The sequence below is a fragment of the Phyllosticta citribraziliensis genome (assembly GCF_038025025.1).
Source record: "Phyllosticta citribraziliensis strain CPC 17464 chromosome Unknown J3D65scaffold_7, whole genome shotgun sequence".
NCBI lineage: Eukaryota > Fungi > Ascomycota > Dothideomycetes > Botryosphaeriales > Phyllostictaceae > Phyllosticta > Phyllosticta citribraziliensis.
This window is the reverse complement of record NW_027117344.1, coordinates 2,021,985-2,045,434: the sequence shown is the minus strand read 5'-3', so window position 1 is coordinate 2,045,434 and position 23,450 is coordinate 2,021,985. Positions and strand designations below refer to the sequence as shown.

The window sequence follows — 23,450 nt, the reverse complement described above, 5'->3', positions numbered from 1 at the left end:
AATTCAATTCATTCGACCAGCACGTTCCCAATGCCATTCCTTGGCGGACCCAGCTCCGCGCACAGCGGCTTTAGGAGCCGTCTCCGAGACGTTGATGTTCGGACAAGCGGCTCACTGCTCTTTTTCCAAGCCGTTAATGCACTTCGGACTGACGATTAATTCTTAGTCACAAGGCAGGACGGGTATATTGTGAAGGACATTCCTTGCTCCTCGGACAGCGTGTGCCGCCGCTGCTACTATGATTGATTCAATTTGAAGACACGATAACACGGCTCAGAGTCCTACCGTGACCGTCATTCAGGGGAATATGTACTACAAAGTTGAAATATTTGCAAAAGCTCTTTGACATTCTACAGTGAGCGACGGTGAGAAACGAAGGTGAGCCATCGATTCTAGACCTTTCACTGGACCTTTCAAGCCATGTGTCGTTCGATCCATCCCAGTGATCGACTCCTAGGGTACGATTTTGCGAAACATTCAAAATTTGTCCAAGCAAAAGGCCCCGAGTCCAGGTTTAATCCTACGTTCTATGAGAGTCGAGGCCATTGTTGAATAAGGAAGCTGTGTGTGCCTCCGTCCAATAGGAGCTTCGCCGGAGGGAAGTTCCGGCACGGCCTGATTGCCGTTTTCTCGTGCCAATGCGATGAGCGGTTCCACGTCAAGGATGAAGGCATCTGTGATACCAAAAATCTCTTCAGGGGTTAATAACGCGAATTCCCCAGATTCTTCCCCAACTTTGCGATCACGTATAAGAACTTACATGCGTCAACCACCATAAGATGGTCGCGCTTGACGCTTCTCCGCGGCGACGGGCGGACGACCGATTCAGTCCCTTGGCGAAGAACCGATTTCCTCTCCTTTCTCGATTTCAGCATGTCCAACCTTCATTACCGTCCAATACTTCCCAGCAATGAAAGCGCTTCGAAGGGACCGGAAGACAGCGCTGCGGGCCGCGGGATCCAACCACGTGCGCGGAGATCAAGACAAGGGACCCTCGTGGTTGCGGCCTGCGGAGCATGTCGTCAGCGTAAATCAAAATGCGATGGACGTCGTCCCCAGTGCCAGCCGTGTAACAACAAGGACACCGAGTGTGTTTACGATACTCCTCCAAACGAAACGAGGACGGGTGCTCTCAAAGCGAAAAACGAGGAACTGCAGCAAGAAGTTACCAGCATGAAGAAAGTTCTGGACATGCTGCGATCAAGGCCGACAACAGAGGCTGAAGACTTATTCAAGCGCCTCCGAGCTGGGGACAATTTTCAGTCGCTCTCGGTACTAGCAGCGGCCGATCAGCCAGGTGGACCGGCACTCGGTCACGCGGCAGAGGAAGACGAAACTCCAGGCGAAATGGACCTCGATGATGATTTCTCCCCGGTCTCAATGGATGCCGAGCTGGCGGGAGCTGAGTTTACCCTGGCAACAGACGATACCAAACAGCTCCCGGCTGTGCGCCCTATCCCTCCGTTGCGTCTCCCTGACGCGCAAGAATGCAAACGGGCGGTAATTGCCTTCTTCAAATATAGCGGCAGCCTCTTCCACGTTTTTACTCTTCAACAAGGCATTGATGATTACAATCAAGTCTATGGCGAAGGCAGCGAACCGTCACGGGTCGCTCTGTGTGAATTGTTTTCGATTGCTGCTATTGGCAGCCAGTACCTCACCCCCGACATCCGGCCAGATACTTGCGACATGTTCTTCAACCTCGCAAGGCTCTACTTTGAAGACATCATTTACGAGAGTCCCCTTAACGGAATGAGGGTATCGGCCCTCCTTGGCATGTGGCACATTATGAGCAAGGATCCAATCGCCCTCAATTTCGTCGGTCCGTCTGATCAGCCTTGACAGCATATCTGCTCACTCCAGAACATGCTTGGCCTGCTCCTTGAACAGAACCAATCAGCTAATCTCCGCGAAGAAACGGGCATTCGCCTCGCCGAGAAAGAATGCATTGCCGGAGAGATACGCCCGATGGAGTTGGATGAAGTGTCGTGGGTCGACTACAAAAGAGTCTTCAATACGCTGTTGTTTCTCGAGAGGTGTGAAAACCAAGAGTCCATCCCCGCACCCACCTGCGCTCTGCTCTGCTCCGTGTCCCTTGCAATGGTCGAAAGTCCAGTGAAATTCTGCTGAATTCGGTGGCCCAATGACTGGCACCGAACACGTGTTGCAAACATGAATGCTCCCTCGCGAAAGAATAAAGCCTCTATTGCGAAGACTAACTTGTCGAAGCTGGATTTCCACCACCATGGAGTGTCTCGAGCAGAATCGGCGGCCGGACGTCTTGTTCAGAGTCAGTACAGCTCATTGCAGCCCCACAACAAACAGCTGACGACTTGACAGCAAACAAACATCGCCCGATCAGGCGATCGCTACCAACTCGTCCAGACCGAAATCGCCCGGTGTGCCATTCTCGGAGCGCAAGTGCTTCGAATGCTGTGGTCATTCAGGTATAACAGTTTTGCAGTCGTCGATTCGATGATACAAGATCTAGAGCGATGGTATGAGAGGCTACCAGAGGCAATTAAGCTCCCCTTACCCACCAACACCACCAACACCACCAACACCGCCGCAAACGCCCTCGGTCACCTCCCCGCAAACGTCCTCGATAGCACGCGCGCTGTCACAAACTTCCTCCATCTCATTTACTACGGAAATATCATTCTTCTTTGCAGGAGATTTCTGACCCGCGAGCCCTCTGCAGATTCTGTCCATGCTGAGCGCTTCCGCGCCCTGCGGAACCGCTACAGCGCGCGAGCCGTTGCGGCGGCGCTCGATGCGTCGCGGATCATGAGGAGCGTGCGAGAGCACATGGGGAAGCATGAGCGGTGCTGGCTCATCATGTAAGGCGCCCCCAGACTATTACCACCACCTCTTGCAAAGACGCACCTTTTGACGCCGACAAACATCAACAAATAGCTCGCAAGCCTACACCTGCTGCACAGTCCTCTTGTTTGCCGTGGCGGAGAGCCTTCTCCTGGATGACCCCTTACAGCCCAACCCGGCGGCAAGCGAGTATCTCGACGCCGCCACCGCTTGCTTCGACACGCTGGCAAAGTGCTCAAAAGGCGACCGCGTAGCGCGTTCGCTCCTCGCTAGAATGGCGCCCCTGCACGCCTTTTGGAAGAGGGCCGTCAATGGCGGCGGAACAACGACAACAACATCCTCATCCTCCTCCTCATTGTCATCATCAACAAACCACAAGAGAACAACATCATTCCAAACACTCAAATATTCCTCCAGCCGCTCGTCATCCTCGTCATCAAGCGAGACTAAAGGCGCAGCGGCCGTCGACGCCGCAAACACGCCGTTCGCCGCACTCGTCCGGCTGATCCAGCGGCCCTTCGTCGAGGGCGGCGAGGTGGCTGGCTTCGAGGCGTGGGGCAGCGGCGTTGCGACGACCAACGTCGCGCCGTCTTGGAGACCGCCACGGCGTAGCGGCGGCGCGTGTCGCTGCAGTTTTGAGTGGAAGCTTGCGGCTGTCATTCCGTTCAATTGGGTCTATGACGAGAGTGCTTTGGCGAGCTGACAGTGACGGCGTGTTTGGCTGCAAGGACGAATTTCTTGTGAAAACTCTGCTGGGACGGCTTGCAACGTTTCGACGATTGACGACATGGCTCTGGTTGGAGCTGGGGACGGAGCTTGCAACGAACGATTGGCGACGGGCGTGGTTTGGGTCTGTGACTAAGATATTGTACGTTGGCTTTCTACTCTGTGGTATGTTGAGCCGGGAAGTCGCATTTCATTTGCGCACGTCCATTCTCTGTGTCAAGTTGGTGTCGATGTCAGTCTGTCCGAGTCACCACGTTTGATCACGGTCCTCTAGATACAAGCGTGCCAACACACGCTAGAAATAGGGAATAGAAGGGTAAACAGCACGCTGGAACGCTCAAGACGACGAAGAAGCCGCGACAGACGGACCAGAGAGAACCGCTGTCAGTCGACATCAGTCCAGTCCAGCTGAAAGAGACGAATGAAAAGGGGGTAAAAGCTCCCGTGTCTCTACGGTGCAACAAACTCGCCGCTCACAGCCTCGCAGCGACCGTGCCCGCCCCACCCGTCTGCGCGCGGGCAACACTCCTCAAGCCCTCCAAATCGCGCGGCTCAAACTCCACATAGCCCTCGCCCCGGCCCTTGACGCCGAGGGCCTCGGGAAGCCAAAGCAACCTGTCCTCGCGGCCACCTTCCCCGGTGGCGATTTTGGCGTGGTCGATACCCTCCTTCTTGAGTGGCGCCTTGTTCTGCTTGTTGTTGTGCATGGGCTTCAGGTTGGCGATGACGCGGATGAAGACGGGGACGGCGTATTTGGGCAGCAGTTTGCGCGCGTGCGCCAACAGCGAGACGTAGAAGGCGGCGCTGGCGCGCTGCGTTGGGTCGATGTTGAGAGCGGCACAGCCCGCGCGTCCGTCGTGGCCTGCCTTCACTATCAGTATTGGAAGAGAATTGGAGACATGGGCGAGGGGGCGTACCTGGAACTTCGACACCATACACTATTGCCTCGACGACGCCGGAAAGCCGACCAAGGACTTGCGACACTTCTGCCGTCGATACGTTCTCCGACTTCCACCGATACGTGTCGCCGAGGCGATCCATGAAGTACCACAACCCGTCAGGAGTACGGCGGAGCGCGTCCCCCATCCGGTAGAAAAGATCACCCTTTTTGAACACATTGCGCTCAAACATCTTGGCCGTGGCCTCGGGGTTATTCCAATATCCAACAAATGCCTTTTCGCTGGCGACGCGAACCAGCATCTCTCCACCCTCCTCGTACGGCTTCCGCCGCGCGAATCCCGTCTTCGGATCCCGGTACATTTGCCCCGTCTCGTAATCGATTTCAACAGGGATGTAAACGTCGTAGAAGTTGCGCCTGCTGATGGCGCCCTGGTGCCCGACGGCGCCGAGCTGGTATTCGCCGCGGCATATGTTTTGCAGTGACAGCACGCCCTCGGTGCTGTTGAAGATTTCGGCAACGGTGTCGATGCCGAAGCGCTCGGCGAAGCGCGCCCACACGTCGGGCCGCAGCCCGTTGCCAAACGCCAGCTTGACGCGGTGCTGCTTGTCCAGCGGGCTCGGCGGCGGCGTGAGGAGGTAGCGCACCGTCTCGCCCACGTAGACCATGCCCGTGGCGTCGCTGTCGCGAATGTCCTGCCAGAAGCCCGACGTCGAGAACTTGCGCCCGATGCAGAGCGTGATGCCAGTCGTCATGCAGGTCACGGCTACCGTGTGCCCGGTGCCGTGGTAGAATGGCATGCAGTCGTACCATCGGTCGCCGTTGGGCCCTGGTTTCATTCCACACGATTTGATGCGCGGACCCTGAAGAACAAAGGCCCGTCCGACCTCGAACGGGCAACATTTGGGGAGACCAGTGGAGCCGCTGGCGAAGCTTTTAGCACGCTAGCTCGACAAGGTAAAAATGTCGCTTACCTCGTGTATAATAAGCACATGGGGAAGTCTGGCTTGACATTCTCCCTGTACTTGCGTTCGGGTCGCTTTGGCTCAAACGAATTGATGGCATCCTTGGTGGCGTCATCCAACACGATGATTTTGATTCCAAGCTCTTGCTCCAAATGATCCCTGACTTGTTGAACCCGCTGCAAAAAGGCCGGATCGTTGTCGACGAGGAGTACTTTTGCTCCACTGATTTTGAGGCAATGCACCAAGCCTTGGCCTCCCAGATTGTAGTTTATCAAGGCAGGCGCGCTGCCGATGCTCCAGCTGCCGAGCAGCGCAAAGATAAAGTCGGGGGAATTGTTGATATAGGTCGCAATGAGTGTGCCGGGGGTGACGCCGAGCTCGAGGAGAGCTTGGGCGTAGCGACAGGCGTTGGCGTGCGTCTCGCGCCAGGTGTAGTTGCCATTGCGGCTCCAAAGACACTGCTCGTGTGCAGGGAGACGGTTGACCTGAGCTTCAAAGTCGTACCAGAGCGAGTTGCGGTTTGCCTTGGCTGGAGGGGCGCAAAGGGATGGTTAGCGGCGGACAGGCGATGATGACCCGAGTGCCGGAAGATGCAAGGCGGAATCGGGGGGATCTTACCTTTGGCAGCGGAGAAGCTCGCGGCAGCTCCAAACTGGCGGTTGGTTGCAATGTCTTTGGACAGGTGGTACTTGGCGTCGACGTAGGCTAAAGCTGTGGCAGCGCCGGCGACAGCAGCAGCCACGGCTTGAGGGGCGACTAGGCGTCGCAACGGTCAGCCAACGTTGCACCAGGGCGCGTGCCGTGGATGGAGGATACCTGAAGCCATGGTTTCTCCCGTCGTTTCTCAGTGTTTGAGGGAGTAGAATCGAGCAGAATCATCTTCTTGTAGGCGGCAGAGGTAGCATGACCTCGGGCTTGTTTGGCTTGGACATTTCCCCAGACGCTTGATTGACGTTGATTGGTCTCGAGAGCGTGACCAAGTGCCGAGAAGTGCCGGCGAATCTGCTTGCACAAAGCAAACCAAAGGAGCGCGCTACCGCCCCGCACATTCATATCCTTGTCCTCGACCCATCCGTCTCAGAGACCTTTCTTCTCGCTCGAATTTGTCGGTCGCCGAGATACCGCCCAGATTTCAAAGCTCGGTACCGCCGCTCAAATCTGAGCCCGACCAGCCACAAACCTTGTGCCGTGCCCTGGCGTCCGCCATTGGCCCTGCCACCAAGTCTAACCAGAACTGCCGATGAGCTAATTCCCAACTGCCGGCTGCTGTCCTATCGCACCAGTCGCATTGCTCCAGGTCCGAAGACTACAAGACGAAGCCATTGTCGTCGCTATGCTGAGTTGCAGTTCGACACGCCAATGGGACGAAGCAACGGGCTCACGCGCCGCCGCGTTTCAGACAACCGATTTCCGCTGCCGCTGTAGCTCTCGTATCTTGCCCCTCACCTTACCGTGGGGCCTCGTCTGGGGACGCTGGGGCGACTCTGCGATCCCACCTCTCCGTTCGGCACCCGGACACGAAGAGAGAGCTGGCTCGGCGCGGGGAGCGGAGCGGGGTGGAGTGTGACTATTCGATGTTGTCTGGACATGAGGTGAGCGTGCAGCAAACAAAAGACAACATCAGAACCCATGACCGTGTCCATCCTTCTCCATTGCACATTCAAGCCTTGAGGACCTAATACTCCAACAGCAATACATACGCAATCGCTCGCAATGTCTAGGGTATTGTTGCTTGATTCGCTCGCCAACGAGCCATCGAAAAAATAAAGCAATGAACATCAACAAAAGAGGCAATACCTCGATGCAAAACGCCTCATCACACTGCTCCCACGCCGAGCATACCAAGCCAAAGATCAGAACGCCTCGAGTCCATCTTTTCAACAACAAGAAGAAGAAGAGAGACACAGAGGGAGAGTACGACCTTGCGAGCTCCCAAGTGCCTGCGGAAACTTTGCCACCGCGGATTGCTGAGCACGAGCCCGCGCCATGGGGTGCTTGCGACGATGCGCAAGCCTTCGTCGCAAACGCCTGCCACTCCGACCCAAGGTGGACTTATCCACTAAAATACTGGCCGATGCCGCTGTCGAGAGTCTTAATCGACATTGGTTTGACGAAAAACTCGTTGACACCGGCGTTTTTGCAATCCGATTTGTCTCCAGGACTGTCCTGACCGGTGACTAGGAGTCATTAGCAGGTGCAGATTCAGTATAGAGCAACAGAACTCACTGATGAAAATCACTGCAGGAGCAAGCCCGGTATCTTGTTCAAACGCCCGAATTCTGCGCGTTGCCTCAATCCCGTCGCAGTTTGGCATTTGCAGGTCCATCAATACGAGATTGAAGGGTGTCGTCAAGAGGTTGCTGGTGTAATGTGATACGGCTTCGTTGCCGTCCACTGCGAGGGCGTACGGCACTCGCCTCTTTTCGCAGTACATTTTGAGCACCCTCAAATTGATGGCATTGTCGTCCACCAGCAAGGCACGAACTGGATCGCTGATGCGTAGCTTTCTGTGAAGCATCTCATCAAGCCCATGAGGGGATCCATTTGGTTGGCTTCCTTTCCTCGGCGGAGTTCCCTCGCGGATGTTGTACAACAACGTGTCCACCTTTTTCAAATGTTCTCTCAGTTTCGTGGAGAGAAAGGGCCCCTCGATAAACATGATTCGGCTGTCGTGATGAGGTAATTGAAGTTGGATTGCCCTGACACGACATGGTATCAAGCAAAGGGCCACGGCATTGTCATCCACTTGTCCAAGGAAGCTGCGCAGTCTGCTCTCGTCCGCTGTGAAACTCACAACGTTGAGAGCACCCTGCGACTGAGTCGATTCCTGATAATCTCGGTGCTCGAGATAGCTCACAAAGTGTTTGACCAATGGAGTGGGGGCTTCTCCAGTTGGTATTATATAGTAGAGCTTTTGGAGTGGTGGCGTCTTGGGTTCGATCGGCGCTTCGCGTGAGGTTGGACACGCGAATCCCGGATTGTGAAACTCGGCTCGAAAGTGGGACCCTTTGCCAGGATCTGAGGAGACCAAGTAGAGGCATCCATTCATCGCGTTGGCGATTTTGGACGCAATTGTAAGCCCTAGTCCTACGCCGCGGGAGTGGGTATTGCCTTTTTCGTAAGCCCCAAAGATTCTTTCCTGACTCTCTCGACTGATTCCGTACCCAGAGTCGTAAATATCGAATTGGAGAACCGAGTAGTCCTGAGTGGCTGAAATGACGATGTGAATGCTTCCATCTGGCGTCGCCTGAATCGCATTCAGTATGAGTGCTTTGAGTGCCTCTTTGAGAAGGGCAATATCGATGATCACGCCGCAGCCAGCAGGGAGAATATTGTCGAAGATGATGGACGTGGAAACTTCATCCTCGGAGGCGATCTGGGAGATGGAGTAGAGTACGGCTGCTTCCAGTTCATTCAACTCATGGAGACTGGCTGGTTTCATTGATCGACTCGACTCGGCCCAGCGATTCAACATCAACATGTTGTTGACAGTTGACATGAGCTCTCTTCCCGCTGATCTAATTGACGTGAGGTACAGGCTCGCTCTTGACGCGAACTCTGTATCGACGCGACTGATAATCCCTTGAGGACCTGTGACAAATCCAGTCACAGCTTTTGAAGAGAGCTCTTCGGCAAGCATCTCGACAGAGGCAATCACACCATGAATTGGAGTCCTGAGCTGGTGCGTCACGCTGCGAAGGAACAGATCCTTGGCATTTATCGCGTCGTGCAGCAGCTGTTCTTGATAAAAGTCGAACAGAATGTCGCCGCAAACTTGAACAAACCACGAATCAACATCATCGAAGACGAGCTGAACCTCTTTGGAGGCCACAATCAGAAACCGAGGATGTGGCTTCTTGCGACAGTGCGTCACGATGGCCCTGATGGTGGAATCCGACGAAAGCTCCTCGTGGTTCCGGGTTAGGATGAGCGTGTCAAGCAGCTCTGAATCTTCCCACAGCCCATCTTCAAAGTCAGCAAAGGTGACGGAATCCCTGTTTTCGAGTTCAATTACGTCGTCGTCTGAATCGTGCAAGGTTACGCGCGCATTTGGATAATCATCCTTCAGCGCCTGAAGCACCAATTCTTCCACGTTTTCAGGCGAGGCCTGTTTTTTGATCTGTGCGATACGATCATTCATGAGTTGCCGCTGGCGTTGGCGCGCTTGACGTGACCTGTTGACAATCTCGGCGCTGAGAATGTCGGCAAATTGAACCAAGGCAGCTTGTTTGTCGGGCGGGAGTTCTGTCTCAACATCTGCCGCCACACACAAGGTACCGAGTGCAAGGGATTCGCCGCTCTCAGTCGCGCAGCGAAGCGTCGCACCTCCATATGCCCTCAGCCCGTCAAACTCAACCGGAGGTGATCGATTGAATCTCCAGTCTTTGAGCATGCTTGGGAGGACCATAAGTCCAGAATCTGAATTGATGGTATGCGCGCACATGGTTTCCCTGCGCGGCAGGCTTGCCTTTGGAAAACCCTCGGTGGCAACTCGTAAGTATGAATGATTGTCCATTATTCCACAAACGACAACAGGCCAGCCAACGAACGACCTGACCAAGGCCAAGGTCGTCTGCAGCTTTTGCAATAGCTCCTGATCTTCGGCGAGAGTTCGAGTGTGGTACCACATCATTGTCAGGCGGAGACGCTCGTTGCGCGAAAGGGTTGGCATGAGATATTTGTCGCGGAAATTGGACGGCCTGAGGGACGCCCCCGATGGACCTGCGTCTGCGCGCGCTGAGTGGTCGACCTCGTGCGCGGCCTCGTTGAATTCCAGGAGTGGCCTCGTCGCATTCTCAACATCATAGACTGTATGGGGAGTTGGTTCAGAAGACGTTGATAATTGCGCCCGAAAGGTCGTGCACTGGGCCTTGGGAAAGTACGAAATTGGACGGCGCTGTGGGGTTGGCGTCATTGCCGCGATGTTGCCAGAGGGTCCGCTTGGAGATTTCCGAAAGTCATGTAATGTAGAAGGACTGGTCCTTGGCCGTCAAGGCAATTAAGGATCAGGTGAGAGATGTTGGGTTGAACCTTTCGAGGTCGATTCTGTCGAGGCGCATAGACGCCGGTATTCTCGTAGGAGCTGGCGGCGCAATTGAAGGGTCGGTCCTGGGATGCTGAGAGACGTTGATGGCGCCCTTGTGGCAAAAGCTAGATCAGACAATGGAAAGTCGCAAGAGAGGCCAGCGAGATGGACAGGAGCGGGCGGAATGTGCAAAGTGTCGTCAATCAAAGGGACGAGGATGGTGAGAGAGATGGAAGGCGCGTCTTGGTTTGGCGCTGGTGCAGGCGTCTGCACGTGTGACGGGTCGGTCTAGACTGGATGAACGGCAAGCGCATGAGGGGCAACAGCAGAGGCCAATTAAGGGCGACATGATGGCAGTAGCTGGGTGGTGGTGGATGAAAACGATGAAAGAGGTCCAAGTGTTTGCGGGCAGCCGGACGGGTTGAGCGAGTGTGAGGTGGGTGGGACGAGCGTGGCCACAACGACGGGCTCCAGATTCGCGATCCAAGTTGGCGGTATCTCACACCACTCAATATCGACACCCCGAGCATCGGATTGCTCTTGCAACATCTCCATCTGAACCCATGGCAATTCCCATCGTCTGCGTCACCCGACTCGCTTTTCGAATGCGGTGCATTCGAGCTGGCCTAGGCCTTGGAGGGCGCAATTCGCAAAATGTCTGAGCTGCAGCCGGAGAAAGGTCCGCGACATGGCAGATCTACTGTCTACGTGAGGCTGACCAGCCCTAGACCAGCAGCACCAGCACCCAAGTCCCAAAAGGCGACATTCTTTTAGAAGCCCGACATCCACCCAATACCGCCACGGTCGGCAAAAGAACACATCTCTTGCACGGCACTGCAAGAGGCTTGGATTTCAGCTTGTCCTGGGAAACATCTCCATCATCTGTGGCTCGGACCAAGCAGAATGCATCCACAATTATATGGACGGCCCTAGACCCCGAGGCTTATCGGATACGATTTTTGCGAGAGCAGGACTCCAAGCTGGCGATGAAGAATGACAAATCACCTTCCCCAACCGACAGGCAGAAGTTAACGCTGCCTCTACCGGCGCGTACATTCAAGAACTGAACATGATGGCCGAGATCTCATTGTCCGTGAGCGATGCTATGAAATCAACCCAAACGCCGCGCATCGCCTCGATGCTCCCTCTCCTGATCCATCTACCGTGCAAAGCTACGCCCCCAACCCGGTATAATTGGCACTTGCATCGCCGGTAAACGTTACCAAGCTCTGCTCTTGCTCTGTCCCTGGTACAGCATAACCGCCTACGTTCGTCACAGCTGCGCAGAGTTGCCTGATAAAGTCACACTCGCTATACGGGAACTGGTTGGCCTCGCCAATGCTAAAGCCGAGATCCTCGACCCTCAAAACGTTGGCCAAATTTTCGGCAGTAACGTCTGTCGGCTTGGGCCATTCGACCGTGGCAAACAAGCCCAACAGGCTGTCATCAGACCGGTACGTGTTCGGGTCACCGCTGCGCGCGTGCGACGTCAGGTAGCTCTGGTAGCCCTGCGCGAGGTTGCCGAAGCCGGGGATCAGATTGACCGGCTCGTTGCCGCCAAACGAGATGTAGCTGCTGTAAAATGTCGGCAGCAGGTCCGTCGCATGCCATCCGGGCGTCACGGCGTACTCAATGTTCCAGGTGGAGTCGGGAAAGGCCTCGGTCACGAAGCGCGCCGGACAGGTGAAGCTGGTGTCCCGAACAAAGGCTTTCATCCGGTCTGTTACGCTGTCGTACGCATCGGCAGTGAAGAAGGTTTCGATGGCAGCGTTGATACCAGCAGCCTGGGCGTAGTTGGGGAAGATGGAGTCGATGAATTCGGTGAATTGGGCGTCCGTCTGTACATGCCCGTCGACAAACAACTCGGACTCATCAGCTGTGTGAGAGACGATCAGAGACTCGAGTCCTTTCCAGTAATTGCCAGACGCAAACTCCAAGGGGGCAAGCTGGCGAATGAAATCGCCATCAGCCGCAGGGCCGATGTTGAATGCTCCTTCTGGGGCTGCTCTGATGAGCGCTTCATTCGCAGTATCGAGTGTTGCAGCGTCGACGGAGCGCAGGCATTCAAAGTCTCCGCCGGAACAACCAGCAAGCGAAGCGAAGTTCTGGAATACGTCTTCAACTGTGCCGTTGCGGTCCCACATGATCTGGTATGCCGGACTCTGGAGCACAGCTCTCTTGAAGAGCGGATTGAGGGTTCCACCCTGAGCCACAAGGTGGTGGAGAAGCGACGAAGCCCCGGCACTCTCTCCCCTTTTCGTCATTAGCAGAGAGCCCTGAAGGAGGATTGGACTGTCATACCAAGCATTTACGTTTTCCGGGTCACCTCCCACGAGAGAAATGTAAGACTGCACCCACTCGAGCATGGCTAGGAGCGTGTTAGCAAAGGTTGGTCGTCTTTGTTTGATTTACTCACCTCGCTGATCCCACAATCCAGCATTCGGCACTGCCTGGTCCTCCATGGTCTTTCCAGCCAGGAAGCCGTAAGCGCCGAGTCGATAGTTGCCAGAAACGAAGATGACATTGCCGCCGCTCTGTTCGACCACTCCGTCGCCCTTGTAAAATCCGATGGCGCTCAGTGCATCTTTACTTCCAAAGACTGCTCAAACATTAGCACCCATCTACCCCACTTGCAGGGAAGACGTACCATATGCACCACCGTGGATCCACAGGACGACAGGCAGACTCGAAGCATCAGGGTCTCTGATCGCTTTACCGGGGACGTAAAGGTCCAACAACAAACAGTCCTCAGAGCCGCCGTCGAAGATGGGCAACGGTATGCCACCAAGGAATTGGTTCAGGGCCCCTCCAATGGGCGAATCGTTGCCGGGACCAAGCAAGTTGAGGCCTTCAATGGGAGCCTGCACGCAAATGGGTCCGTAACTGCCATCTTGCAGAGTGTCGTTGTTTTGCGGCGCCTGCGGCTTCTTCCAGCGGTTCTCACCCGCCGTGGACGCGCCGTAGCGAACGTTCTTGAACGTGTAAAACTACGCGCGGTCAGCCAAGAGGTGGAGATATGGTCATCGGGAACAGACGTCGGCATCGTCGTCGTACTCTGCGGCCTGCCACGTGCCGTAAGGCAGAGTCAGGGTCGGCAGCTCATCCGCGCGCTTCTCAAACTTGAGACCGAGCTTCTTGCTGGTTGGCGGCGTCGCTGGTGCGGCCAATGCTGCCGTGAAAAGGGCAGAGGCCAAAAGAGCGGATGAGAACAGCATCTTGTATTACTGATGCCCGGTCAGATCAAGCCAACCACGAACGAAGGACTGCGCGCTGCTCACAACAACAAGGCCTCGCACCCGCCATGCAGTGTCCCTCGACTGTCTAGTTATAAAATCGCGATTGCTTGCACGTGCCCCGGATTTTCCCAACGTGCTGTGCGCTAGCAGCATCAGTCGGCGCCCACCAATGCGAACCTCTTCACCAAGACGGGACCACATGGCCGTTTCAGGGCCACAGGGCCGTCTGACTCGGACCGCTCGCTCCTATTCTTGAGCCCCTGCGCCGACAGGCACAATATCGACTCGGACATGGACCTGAAGCTAGCGTTGGGCCAAGAAGACGGTTGTTCCTGGCCCTGGATCTTCCGGCTCCCAAGAAGAGGGGCAATCATCGCCATTGCACGGCCTCGTCCAATTACATGCGCGCTGCAGCTCTCAAGGTCCGAGGAAGGGTGCGAGAGCGCAGCGGGTGGCTTGCGCAAACTGCGCCGTGCGTGGGGAAAATGAGATTTATAGAGCGCTAAAAGTGAAGTGCGCCGGGCACCGCGATGACGGGAACGCGGGGGACAAATCAGGGCCTTCCACTGGCGCTGACAAACCCGTCAGCTGGCCCCCCCAAGCTGTGGAAAAATGGAAAAAGAATGGTGTGCGAGCAGCGCTATTCGTCCAAATACGTCCCCGATCAGGAAGGTCTCCTCGTGCCGAGCCGGCATGTCGTGCAGATGTGCCCGATGCGTGCCTTTGTCCGTCGGCATCCTCGTGCACCGGGAACGAGCAAAGCAGAGCGAGCGCCACGCGCGACGTGAGGATTTTCCTTCCAGCCAGCGACCTTGCGGTTGCAGGATAAAAGAGACGCTGCACATGTCGTGAGCGCGTTTTCGGCGACGCCAAGCACGGCCGAGGTTGCTATCGGGCCATCGTTCGTATCTCCAAAATACCAGGAACGTCAGGAGCCCAGGGAAGGCGGACGTGAGGAATGTCGCTACGCCGAGCGATGTAAATGGGTCCACTGCACGAGAGCAACGAGCGCTGATCAGCTTGGAATGAACACCGTGTTGCGCGTCAGCTGGACTGCCGCGCTGCAGGAAGTACGGCATAAAGTGAACCCATCTCCTCCAGTCACCGACGGAATGCCTTGATGGTTGTCGAGGTGGTTCGTTGTGCCAGTTCGTCGAGGTGCTACTGCAGATCAGCGGACCGTTTAGCGTGGCGCATGTGGGTCGACGCGTAGCGTCAGGAACGTGGGTTTGATGAGATGATTGGCAGTATTGCTGGCCTAGGTCGATCTCGAAAGATGCATCTGTGCGCTGTATAGAATCTAAATGCAGGGCGCATGAGCTCCACTGGCCCGAATCAAATTTGGTTGTCGTACTCGGGTTAGAACATTTGTAGAAACTGGTGATCTGATTGGTGACAGCTATGGTGGAGACGGCATGTGCCGGAGCGTCCATTGCATGATGATGGTGTTTGGGGAACGGCACAAGTCGCTCGAACTTCCTGTCCAGTCGAGTGGTTGCCACTTGCGCCGCTAAAAACGACTTCCTGCAAACCACCCGTAGCAAGGCTCAGCGAGAAGTTGGGTACGATGAAGGGAGCATCTGACTTTGGAAGCTTCATGGACCAGAAGCGTGTTCCTCTGCGCCCAAGACTCTTCCATCTGTCTTCCCACCATAGGCCCCACCATCCAAGATCAATTGCTCGTTGTCATCCAAGTCGTCCTGCACTCTCCTCCACGTACTCCTCTTCTCCTTCTCCCTCTGCTTCCCCTTGTCTTCGGCACCTTCTACCTTTGCGATTGGTCGAATCAGTCCTCCCAGCAAAGGATTTCTGCTGAAAGCCCCACCAGTCTTTCCGCCTGAAGGACCTGCAGACTCTTGCGGTAAATCGAGTTGGTCCAAGTCATCTTCCGTGTCCGACTCTGGTCTCTGGACCGCCTCCATCTTCCTTACGATTCTGCCTCCAGCCAAGTCGATACTGGCTACCACCCGCCTCTTCTCATACTCTGGCCGAGCGTTCCATTCTTGTTCCCGCAAGACCTTTTGTTGCTTCTTCAGCTGCAGTGCACGCTCCTGGGGACTCGCCCACACGTTGGTTCCCGTGACCGGCGTATCGAAGTCGGCGGCCTCGTCATGGATGCGTGTTCTGCGTGCATTGTTGGCTTGGAAACCTAGCAATCTGTCTCTGTGCTCCTGCGCCTTGCGCAAGCCCTCGGCCTCCGAGTCTGAGGATGGTGCGCTCGCGCCCGGGCTTGCCAGGGAAGTCTTGCCCGAAAAGGGTCGTGGGGCTTTGGAAACCTCAGCACGACGATTCGAAGCGTTGTTTGCTTCCATCTTCTCGCGGCCCCGTTCTTCGCGAAGGATGCGCACCATTGACTGAATGTCGGCTTGCGAGAGCAAAGGCTTCTCGCAAAAAGTGCAGGGGCCGAGACCTTCCTTGATGCAGATGATTTTTCCACAATTGAGGCAGTTGGGCGCAGCTTCGAGGAGCGGATGCCGTGTGGCCATGCAGTTGCAGCGACGCTTGGCATTTTCTTCGGCCGAATTCGACGACAAAGACGGATTGGTTTGAATCTCGAGAGCGCGAATCGCCGAGTCGAGGTCATTTACGACTGAAGATTGGCCCTTCATAGAGGTGCCACCGGAGATGTTGACTTTGGCCTTGGCTTGGGGGGCGGGAGAAGCTGTGCGCGAGGTTTTCTTCGACGAAGGAAGTGAGTCTGAGATTAGTGGGCCTGATGCTGATGGAGGAGGCTTGGAGATGCGCGGGTTGGTCGAAGATGGAGTGTTGGTGGCTTTTGGCTGCTTGACTGCATCCGGCTTTTCTTGAAGTTGGAGAGCATTGGCTACGGCGTCCTGGTCTTTGCGTGTCCTGGAACTTCCACCAGACATGTATTCCTCTTCGTCTTTCTTGATGTAGGCTCCTGAAACATTACCCACATGTTGAACCTGCCGAGGAGGCAACTGATGGATGTTTGCCTTCTTCTTCTGACGCGGCTTTGGCTTTGGCACTCCTGTCTCCTCCCTTGCTGGTGCTGCCTCGGATCTTGGTGGCCCTCGGCGAGAGTTGAAAGCGGATATGAATTCGAGCGCCTGCGGAGAGTCCCCAAGAAGATTTTTCAAGTGATCTGCCGCTTGATCCCGGGGTAAGGTGTCGGTATAAGTGATGATTTGCTTCAGCGATTCTTGATCCAGAGGCAGGAGGCGTTCGAGTTGGGGCAAAGCCCACGTGGTGAGATCCATCTTCGCGTTTTCCCGGCGCGTTTGAAAGTATAGTCGGTCGTGGGCTTAGCGATGGATAGTTTGTAAGTCTGGCTGCGCTCCAAATCACGGATGAATGTTGTTCTGGTCAAGTCCTCGAGACTCGACGGATCCGATCAAGACACCGCCGGTGACGAAATGCTGAAACTGGTCCGTGCGGCGGATACACGGCCACGTCTTTCAGCATCAACAACACCTTCAACACACTCGACCAACCTTCGACATTCCGCACTGCCCACCTTTTTATAAATCCATTGAATCTTTCAGCCATGGCCACCGAAGTCGCCCTCGAAACCTCCATGGTTCGGCCATCTTTCCGCCTTCCAAACACGGCATCTGACAAAAGATCCAGGGCACGGTTACGCTCGAACTCTACACAGCCCACGCGCCGCGCACCGTCCAAAACTTCCGCACGCTGGCCCAACGCGGCTACTACAACAACGTCGTCTTCCACCGCATCATCCCAGACTTCATGATCCAAACAGGCGACCCGACGGGCACCGGCCGCGGCGGCGAGTCCATCTACGGCGAAAAGTTCGAGGACGAGATTTCCCCGCAGCTCAAGCACACGGGCGCGGGCGTGCTCAGCATGGCCAACAGTGGCCCGAATACGAATGGGTCGCAGTTCTTCATCACGCTTGCGCCGACTCCGTGGTTGGATGGGAAGCATACCATTTTTGGGCGCGTCAAGAGTGGCATGCCTGTGGTTAGGCGCATGGGGTTGGCGAGGACGGATCGCGATGATAAGCCGCTGGAGGAGGTCAAGATTGTCAAGGCGTGGGTGGTGGAGAAGGAGGACGAGGTGTGAGAACCGAGGAAAATTGGATTCGAGATACCCTTTACGCGGCGATATTGAGAGTGCCGGGAGCATGCGTTCTCTTTCACCGCCGAGCCACGACTGGGAGAAGCCTTACCACAGCCATGCCTGGATATCTCACGGACACGCCCTGCAACCATGCGAGGGCAGACACAAGTGCCTCCGGCCCATGTCTTGGATTGAGACTGCAAGGACAGGCCGAGCTCCGGTAGCGATATTCCTCCAAAACATATTGAACGGAGGAAATGGATTGAATGAGAATCACGGAAGTACTTGTCGAATCAACATTGATTTGCCTGGTGCTTCACGAGCTTTCCGCCACAGCTCCGCTCTCGCACCTAGATACGCTAGAAAACACAAAACGCCATCCTTGAAAGAATCCCTCAGCAGACAGATCTGTGGACACCATGGTGCATCGGCCGGCGCGCCTTGTGCCTGTCACCAGCCTCCAGGCCATGATTTCCATGCTTCTTTTCGATGCTCGAGCTAGTCGGCTGCCAGGCCGACAAGTCCATCGTGTCGCTCTGCATGACCGTCTCGGTGACGGAGCAAATGTCGGTGATGAGCCTGTCCAGCAGGTCCAGCGACATGGATTCGCGGACGACGACGCGAAGAATTTCCGTCTTCTCCTCGTTGGGCGGCAGAGGGTAGTTCGGAATGATGTACTGCTTGGCCCGCAGCAAGTTGCTGATGGCCACTTGTTTGACGTGCGGGTACTTTTCCTTGAACTTCTTGCTCAGAGTAAACGACACGACGGGCAAGCCGGCGTTGTAGGCGCCGCTGTCCTCGCCATCGCAAAAGGGCTTCTGGCCTTCGCGGTACTCGTAATCCCCCTTTTTGCGGTGGATGTCGCTGATGCATTCGTACCATCCCGTCTCTTCTAGTGCCCGGCTCAAGAGACGGGCATTTGCCAGTGCATTCTCCATGATTGCTTGGTAGCCGGTATAGCCAAGGTGGATGAGATTGTAGTACTGGGCTATGATCTGAGCTCCTGGACGGGAGAAGTTGAGCGTGTAAGACTCTTCTGTGCCGCCAAGGTAATGCAGTTCAAATATGAGATGCTTGGGAAGGAATTTCTCATCCCGCCATATGATCCTGATCGTGTCAGCAGACAAAACAGCTACAGGCAAGCTTCAAGGGACTTACCAGCCAACGCCAGCGTAAACGAGACCAAACTTGTGGCCGGACACGTTGATTGACTTGACTCGGGGCAGTTCGAAATTCCTAAAGGCCACGGTCAACGTTGATTCTCACAATGTGCACGAGATGACCCACCACTTCTGATCTCCAGCCTTGGCTTTTGTGAAGGGGGCAATGAAGGCTCCCGAGGCACCGTCGACGTGGATAGGAATGTCGATTCCAGTCTTGTCCTGGTACTCATCCAAAATCTTGGAAATGGCCTCGACGGGCTCATAGTGGCCAGTGTACGTCGAGCCCAAGATGACAAAGACACCAATAGTGTTTTCGTCAATGTTCTCCCGCACGAGGTCTGGATCCAGGCAGTACCGGCTCTTGGCGCTGACGGGAAGGATGCGTGCCTCGACCTCAAAGTAGCGGGCAAACTTTTCGAGGGCGACCTGCGCGTTGGCGGCCATGATGATGTTGGGCTTGGACGTGTCTTTGCCGGCGGCAGTGCGGGCTTCTTGCCAGCGCCGCTTCATGGCGAGTCCTCCAAGATGGATTGCCTCCGAGGACCCCGTCGTCGCTGTTCCGACGGCCTTTTCGCCTTTTTGTACGCCCCAGAGGTGAGCCAGGATGGATACGCAGCGAGTGTGCCTGGTTCGGTTAGCTCGAGTCGAGGAGAGGACCTGGATTGGAGGCGTACATGTCCATCATTGCGGGATACTCGTCTGCGTCGGACATATTTTTGGACAGGTTCTCGATCATGAGCTCTTCGGCCTGCTTCTCCATATATGTTCCGACAAACGAGGCAAGGTTGAGATTTGGCCGTCCATCAAGATCGAGCCTGGAGATGGTCAATCCAAGCTACAATGGGGTGAGAGGTAGGTGCTCACTCGTCTTTGAGGAGCTGATGGACTGTGTCTGCTGGGGCACCCTCGTGGGGAATCTTGAATTTGGACAGCTCGGTGTTTGCAGAGTAGCGGCTGGAGTAGGGGGTGTTGTGGGAGACGGCATTGCTCGAGTGGAATCCACGGTGGTGGGTAGGGTGGTCATGAAGTCTGGAGACAAGGTCGTCTGGGTCAATGTGTCTTGCGAGGCCGGCCATGATGAGTTTGTTGGTGGTCAATTGAAGAGAGCCTGAGTGGTAAGAAGCAGAGTGAATTGAGAAGTACAGCAGTCTAGCTGCAAGCAAACAGAACAGATAAAGGGACTCAGGTACCCATGGGCCAGGGCTAGAAACAGGGCATTCTGACGTGGGTGGAGCTGATCTGGATCCGCAATTGAATGGAGACACAAAGCTTGGTGAAGCTTGTTTCTGGCGGATGAGGCTCCCGACTGCTCTGCTGTGATGTGAGAGAGTGACGCCATTTTGACAGAGCTCGCTAGCTTGACTTCCGTTGGGGCTGAAGACCGGACGTGCACTCAGGTCCCGCCCGGGCCCCAGGCCTTCAGGTCAGTCAGGTTGTGGCAGACGGCATGGAATCGGAAAAGGGTAAACAAGGAGCATTCGGTTAATAGTCAACTGAGCATTCAACTCGGTGAACAGACAAGTACATACATACATACCAAGCACGCCGATCCTTGTCGTGTCGAAAATCTCCCGTCTTTCCCGCTGCCCCGCTTTGTCCACCAACACCCCGTCTGCTTGTTGGTTCGCTCATCAGCCTCCCCCGGTAGCAAACTCCTGCCAGTTTCCATTAGCTCATCCTCCAGCTCTGCTCTGCTCACCGACCTTCAATTCGCCATGCCGACTCCCGCGTCTCGTACCTCAAGACATTCTGCGGGACTTTGCTTGGTGCTCATTTCCGAATTCGACCCTTGGTAGCGAAAGTAGTCGTCAGCTCCATCGTCACGGCAGCGCAAACTCGGTGGGATTTCTCGACATTAGGCTGCAGCAAAACAACACCATAAAGCAACCAGTTCATCTTCCAATCAATCTTCCCCGCTTCCCTGTTATTCAGCTTCTGTAGCGCCAGCTCGTGTTCTCCGTCAGACGCTCCTTACCTAACTCCGAGACGCCGGGGTCCCGTCATTCCGTCATCGTCATTGACTTTGCCCATCGGACCCTAGCCATTCCGCCATCCGTCGCAGCAGTTGTCTCCTCATCGGTCTGCTTGCCTGCTCTTCTCCACATCAACACTCGAGAATTTGTCGTTATCATGAAGGTCGCTGGTCTCTTACCGCTCGCCGCGTTGGGCTCCGCCCTGGTCATTCCCGACGAATCGGTGTGGAATGACGTCGCCGTCGAGGCCGAACCTCCCGTTCCGGAGCCGCCGCACCTCGACTTTAAGCACCTCAAGGGAAACGTGAAGAACGTCTGGGACGACACGTATGATGAGTTCGAGGCCGTCGAATTCGGGCTCAGGGACGCTGTTCAGCAGTCGAAGAATGCGATTGACAATGCCGTCGCCCAATGGGTCGACACGGACGACCACATGAGCGACAGGATTCGCGACATTGGCAGCTGGCTATCCCATCATCTTCAGGGCCAACCACCAAAACCTCTGTTTGAGGATGGTCGTCCGCCCCGCAAACACCACCCTAACCAGCCGCCTCCACCACCGGAGGACTTGATCGAGGCCCATGATCGCCCATTCCCTCCGCCGCCACACAAGGGTGACCACCACCAGTTCAGTATCTTTGAGGATGACGACGTCCCCCCTCCTCCGCCGCCCCACCATCGCGATGGTCCTCCGAACCCTGACAAGCACCACAAGAAGAACAAGAAGAAGGGTGGAAAACATGGTGGTCACAAGAAGCCGCACGAGCCGTCCAACAAGACGATCTACGAGCTGATTGCGGAGAGCAAATATACTACCAAGCTGGCCAAGCTCATCAACGACGAGCCCGACTTGGTTCAACTGCTCAACGGAACTACGGCGAACTTTACAGTCTTTGCCCCCACTGACAAGGCTTTTGACAAGATTCCCAAGGGACACGAGCCTAGCAAGGAGTTCATCAAGAAGCTGCTGACCTACCACGTTTCGGGTGATTTCTACCCTGCTGGCCGCGTCTTGAAGACCTACACCATCCCCACTCTGTACAACGAGCCCGAGCTCGGTGAGGAGCCCCAGCCCCAGAGGCTTAGTCTTCACGTTGGCTTCAAGGGGCTCACGGTCAACTTTTACAGCCGCATTATTGCTGTCGACATTGTAAGTCTCCCATTCTCTCAACTGGGCATCGCTCACAAGTGCAGTTTGGCTCCAACGGGGTCATTCACGCCATCGACTCGATTCTCTTGCCGCCCCCAGAGGTCACCAAGATTATCAGCCTCCTGCCCTCTGAATTCTCCACGCTTTCGCTCGGCCTGACCAAGACTGGCCTGCTCGAGGCCCTCAACGAGACTGCTCATCTCGGCGGCACCTTCTTTGCGCCCTCCAACTGGGCGTTCAAGAAGCTTGGCCCTCGCATCAACGCTTTCCTCTTCTCCGACTACGGCGAGAAGTATCTCACGGCCATTCTGAAGTACCACGTCGTCCTCAACCAGACCCTGTACTCGGACGCCTTTTACAACACAAAGCCGGTCGGCGACATCGAGGCTCGCCGCAGCTACCACTTTGACCTGCCCACGCTTCTTGATGACCGTGCTCTCTCCGTCGACGTTGGCAGGCGTGGTCCGTTCATCGAGATCAAGGTCAACGGCTTCTCGCGCGTCGCAGTCAAGGACGGCATCGCCAAGGACGGCGTCATTCAAGTTGTGAGCAGCGTGCTGATCCCGCCCAAGCAGGGCGCCGAAGACGAGCCTGAGCATTGGATGGGCGAGGAGATGAGTGTCGAGGAGTTCAAGGCCAGGCTGGAGCCATATGTCGAGCACGAAGAGGCTACCGACGGCGAGGAGTGGCAAGAGCTCTAAGGAAACAAGCCAAAATCTCGTTAAAAAGTTGATGAGCTGACATTCATTTGATGCTGTCTTCAGCCTCTCATTTCTTCATATTCCCAACACTTAACCAGCTACACACAATTCTTTCGTTGCTACACACGTTGCAGTATTACCAAATTGAAGTGAAGTTGTCTTTCGGCACTTGGTCGTCCGTTGGTCGTCCGACTTGATCCTTTTTCCAATTACTCATCTTCCGACAAACCTTCACATGCTGGTCGAGAATGTCGCCACGGTTCCGTACGAAACCTTCTCTTCTGCGGCATTTACGGAGCTCAAGACCCTGCACAAGTCTGCAACCAGCTCCAAAGACCCAACCACATGCATGCCCGCGAACGCGCAAACACTGCAAAAGTATCGCGACATTCTTACTGCGTGCCTCTGCGCTCTCTCTTGCAGCTTGTGATGACGCCATTGACTTGCTGTTCGCAGCAATAGCGGCACCGAGGACAGAGGCCAATTCGATTGGATGCCCATTCCTGTAGGCTAGCCGGCCAGGGAGCAATGCTGCCCCGCGGCGGCTACTGCTGATGATGGCGAGATGAGAGCTATTCCATCACTAATCCGCGTCGGGAGTAGATCGAGATCAAATCCCTTGGTTCGATGGCACAGAGTTGCCCCGCGTTCCAGGGCTCCCAGGGTGCACCGCACGCACCGCCGCCAGTCGACGCCCCGCCAAGGCAGGGGAAGGCAAGGTAAGCGGAGCAAGGACGGGCAACAA

At 55.6% G+C, this 23,450-nt stretch overlaps 9 protein-coding genes across 9 annotated transcripts; 3 read left to right on the top strand and 6 right to left on the bottom strand.

Annotated features, from left to right (window-relative positions):
- The first annotated feature begins 512 nt into the window (after positions 1 to 512).
- Positions 513 to 3,814, top strand: J3D65DRAFT_418496 (uncharacterized protein). Its single transcript, XM_066796073.1, has 5 exons — positions 513 to 1,822; positions 1,916 to 2,036; positions 2,230 to 2,290; positions 2,341 to 2,840; positions 2,917 to 3,814. Exons 1-5 carry the CDS (start codon positions 874 to 876, stop codon positions 3,524 to 3,526), a joined length of 2,241 nt encoding a protein of 746 aa, XP_066654851.1. The 5' UTR covers positions 513 to 873; the 3' UTR covers positions 3,527 to 3,814.
- On the bottom strand, positions 3,753 to 6,372 carry J3D65DRAFT_418461 (uncharacterized protein). Its single transcript, XM_066796072.1, has 5 exons — positions 6,229 to 6,372; positions 6,031 to 6,168; positions 5,422 to 5,941; positions 4,467 to 5,371; positions 3,753 to 4,411 (listed from the first exon to the last, which is right to left on the bottom strand). Exons 1-5 carry the CDS (start codon positions 6,236 to 6,238, stop codon positions 4,023 to 4,025), a joined length of 1,962 nt encoding a protein of 653 aa, XP_066654850.1. The 5' UTR covers positions 6,239 to 6,372; the 3' UTR covers positions 3,753 to 4,022.
- An 887-nt stretch (positions 6,373 to 7,259) lies between these two features.
- On the bottom strand, positions 7,260 to 10,482 carry J3D65DRAFT_418436 (uncharacterized protein). Its single transcript, XM_066796071.1, has 2 exons — positions 7,639 to 10,482; positions 7,260 to 7,589 (listed from the first exon to the last, which is right to left on the bottom strand). The coding sequence occupies exons 1-2, from the start codon at positions 10,325 to 10,327 to the stop codon at positions 7,465 to 7,467; spliced, it is 2,814 nt and encodes a 937-aa protein (XP_066654849.1). The 5' UTR covers positions 10,328 to 10,482; the 3' UTR covers positions 7,260 to 7,464.
- Positions 10,483 to 11,214: 732 nt separating this feature from the next.
- Positions 11,215 to 13,728, bottom strand: J3D65DRAFT_628560 (Alpha/Beta hydrolase protein). The gene is made up of 5 exons (XM_066800647.1): positions 13,474 to 13,728; positions 13,086 to 13,425; positions 12,855 to 13,037; positions 12,740 to 12,806; positions 11,215 to 12,691 (listed from the first exon to the last, which is right to left on the bottom strand). The coding sequence occupies exons 1-5, from the start codon at positions 13,651 to 13,653 to the stop codon at positions 11,611 to 11,613; spliced, it is 1,851 nt and encodes a 616-aa protein (XP_066654848.1). The 5' UTR covers positions 13,654 to 13,728; the 3' UTR covers positions 11,215 to 11,610.
- Positions 13,729 to 13,982: 254 nt separating this feature from the next.
- Positions 13,983 to 15,188, bottom strand: J3D65DRAFT_418252 (uncharacterized protein). The gene has a single exon (XM_066796070.1). The coding sequence runs from the start codon at positions 15,105 to 15,107 to the stop codon at positions 14,259 to 14,261; it is 849 nt and encodes a 282-aa protein (XP_066654847.1). The 5' UTR covers positions 15,108 to 15,188; the 3' UTR covers positions 13,983 to 14,258.
- On the bottom strand, positions 15,171 to 16,622 carry J3D65DRAFT_628555 (putative zinc finger motif, C2HC5-type-domain-containing protein). Its single transcript, XM_066800646.1, has one exon. The coding sequence runs from the start codon at positions 16,542 to 16,544 to the stop codon at positions 15,270 to 15,272; it is 1,275 nt and encodes a 424-aa protein (XP_066654846.1). The 5' UTR covers positions 16,545 to 16,622; the 3' UTR covers positions 15,171 to 15,269.
- Positions 16,623 to 17,182: 560 nt separating this feature from the next.
- Positions 17,183 to 17,721, top strand: J3D65DRAFT_554617 (peptidyl-prolyl cis-trans isomerase-like 1; the record flags this gene model as incomplete). The annotated part of the gene is made up of 2 exons (XM_066797192.1): positions 17,183 to 17,215; positions 17,266 to 17,721. The coding sequence occupies 2 exons, from the start codon at positions 17,183 to 17,185 to the stop codon at positions 17,719 to 17,721; spliced, it is 489 nt and encodes a 162-aa protein (XP_066654845.1).
- Positions 17,722 to 18,113: 392 nt separating this feature from the next.
- On the bottom strand, positions 18,114 to 19,957 carry J3D65DRAFT_646519 (pyridoxal phosphate-dependent transferase; the record flags this gene model as incomplete). The annotated part of the gene is made up of 5 exons (XM_066802282.1): positions 18,114 to 18,825; positions 18,877 to 18,954; positions 19,006 to 19,506; positions 19,556 to 19,696; positions 19,746 to 19,957. The coding sequence occupies 5 exons, from the start codon at positions 19,955 to 19,957 to the stop codon at positions 18,114 to 18,116; spliced, it is 1,644 nt and encodes a 547-aa protein (XP_066654844.1).
- A 1,054-nt stretch (positions 19,958 to 21,011) lies between these two features.
- Positions 21,012 to 22,705, top strand: J3D65DRAFT_646518 (FAS1 domain-containing protein; the record flags this gene model as incomplete). Its single annotated transcript, XM_066802281.1, has 3 exons — positions 21,012 to 21,358; positions 21,488 to 22,004; positions 22,049 to 22,705. The coding sequence occupies 3 exons, from the start codon at positions 21,012 to 21,014 to the stop codon at positions 22,703 to 22,705; spliced, it is 1,521 nt and encodes a 506-aa protein (XP_066654843.1).
- Between the last annotated feature and the right edge of the window lie 745 nt (positions 22,706 to 23,450).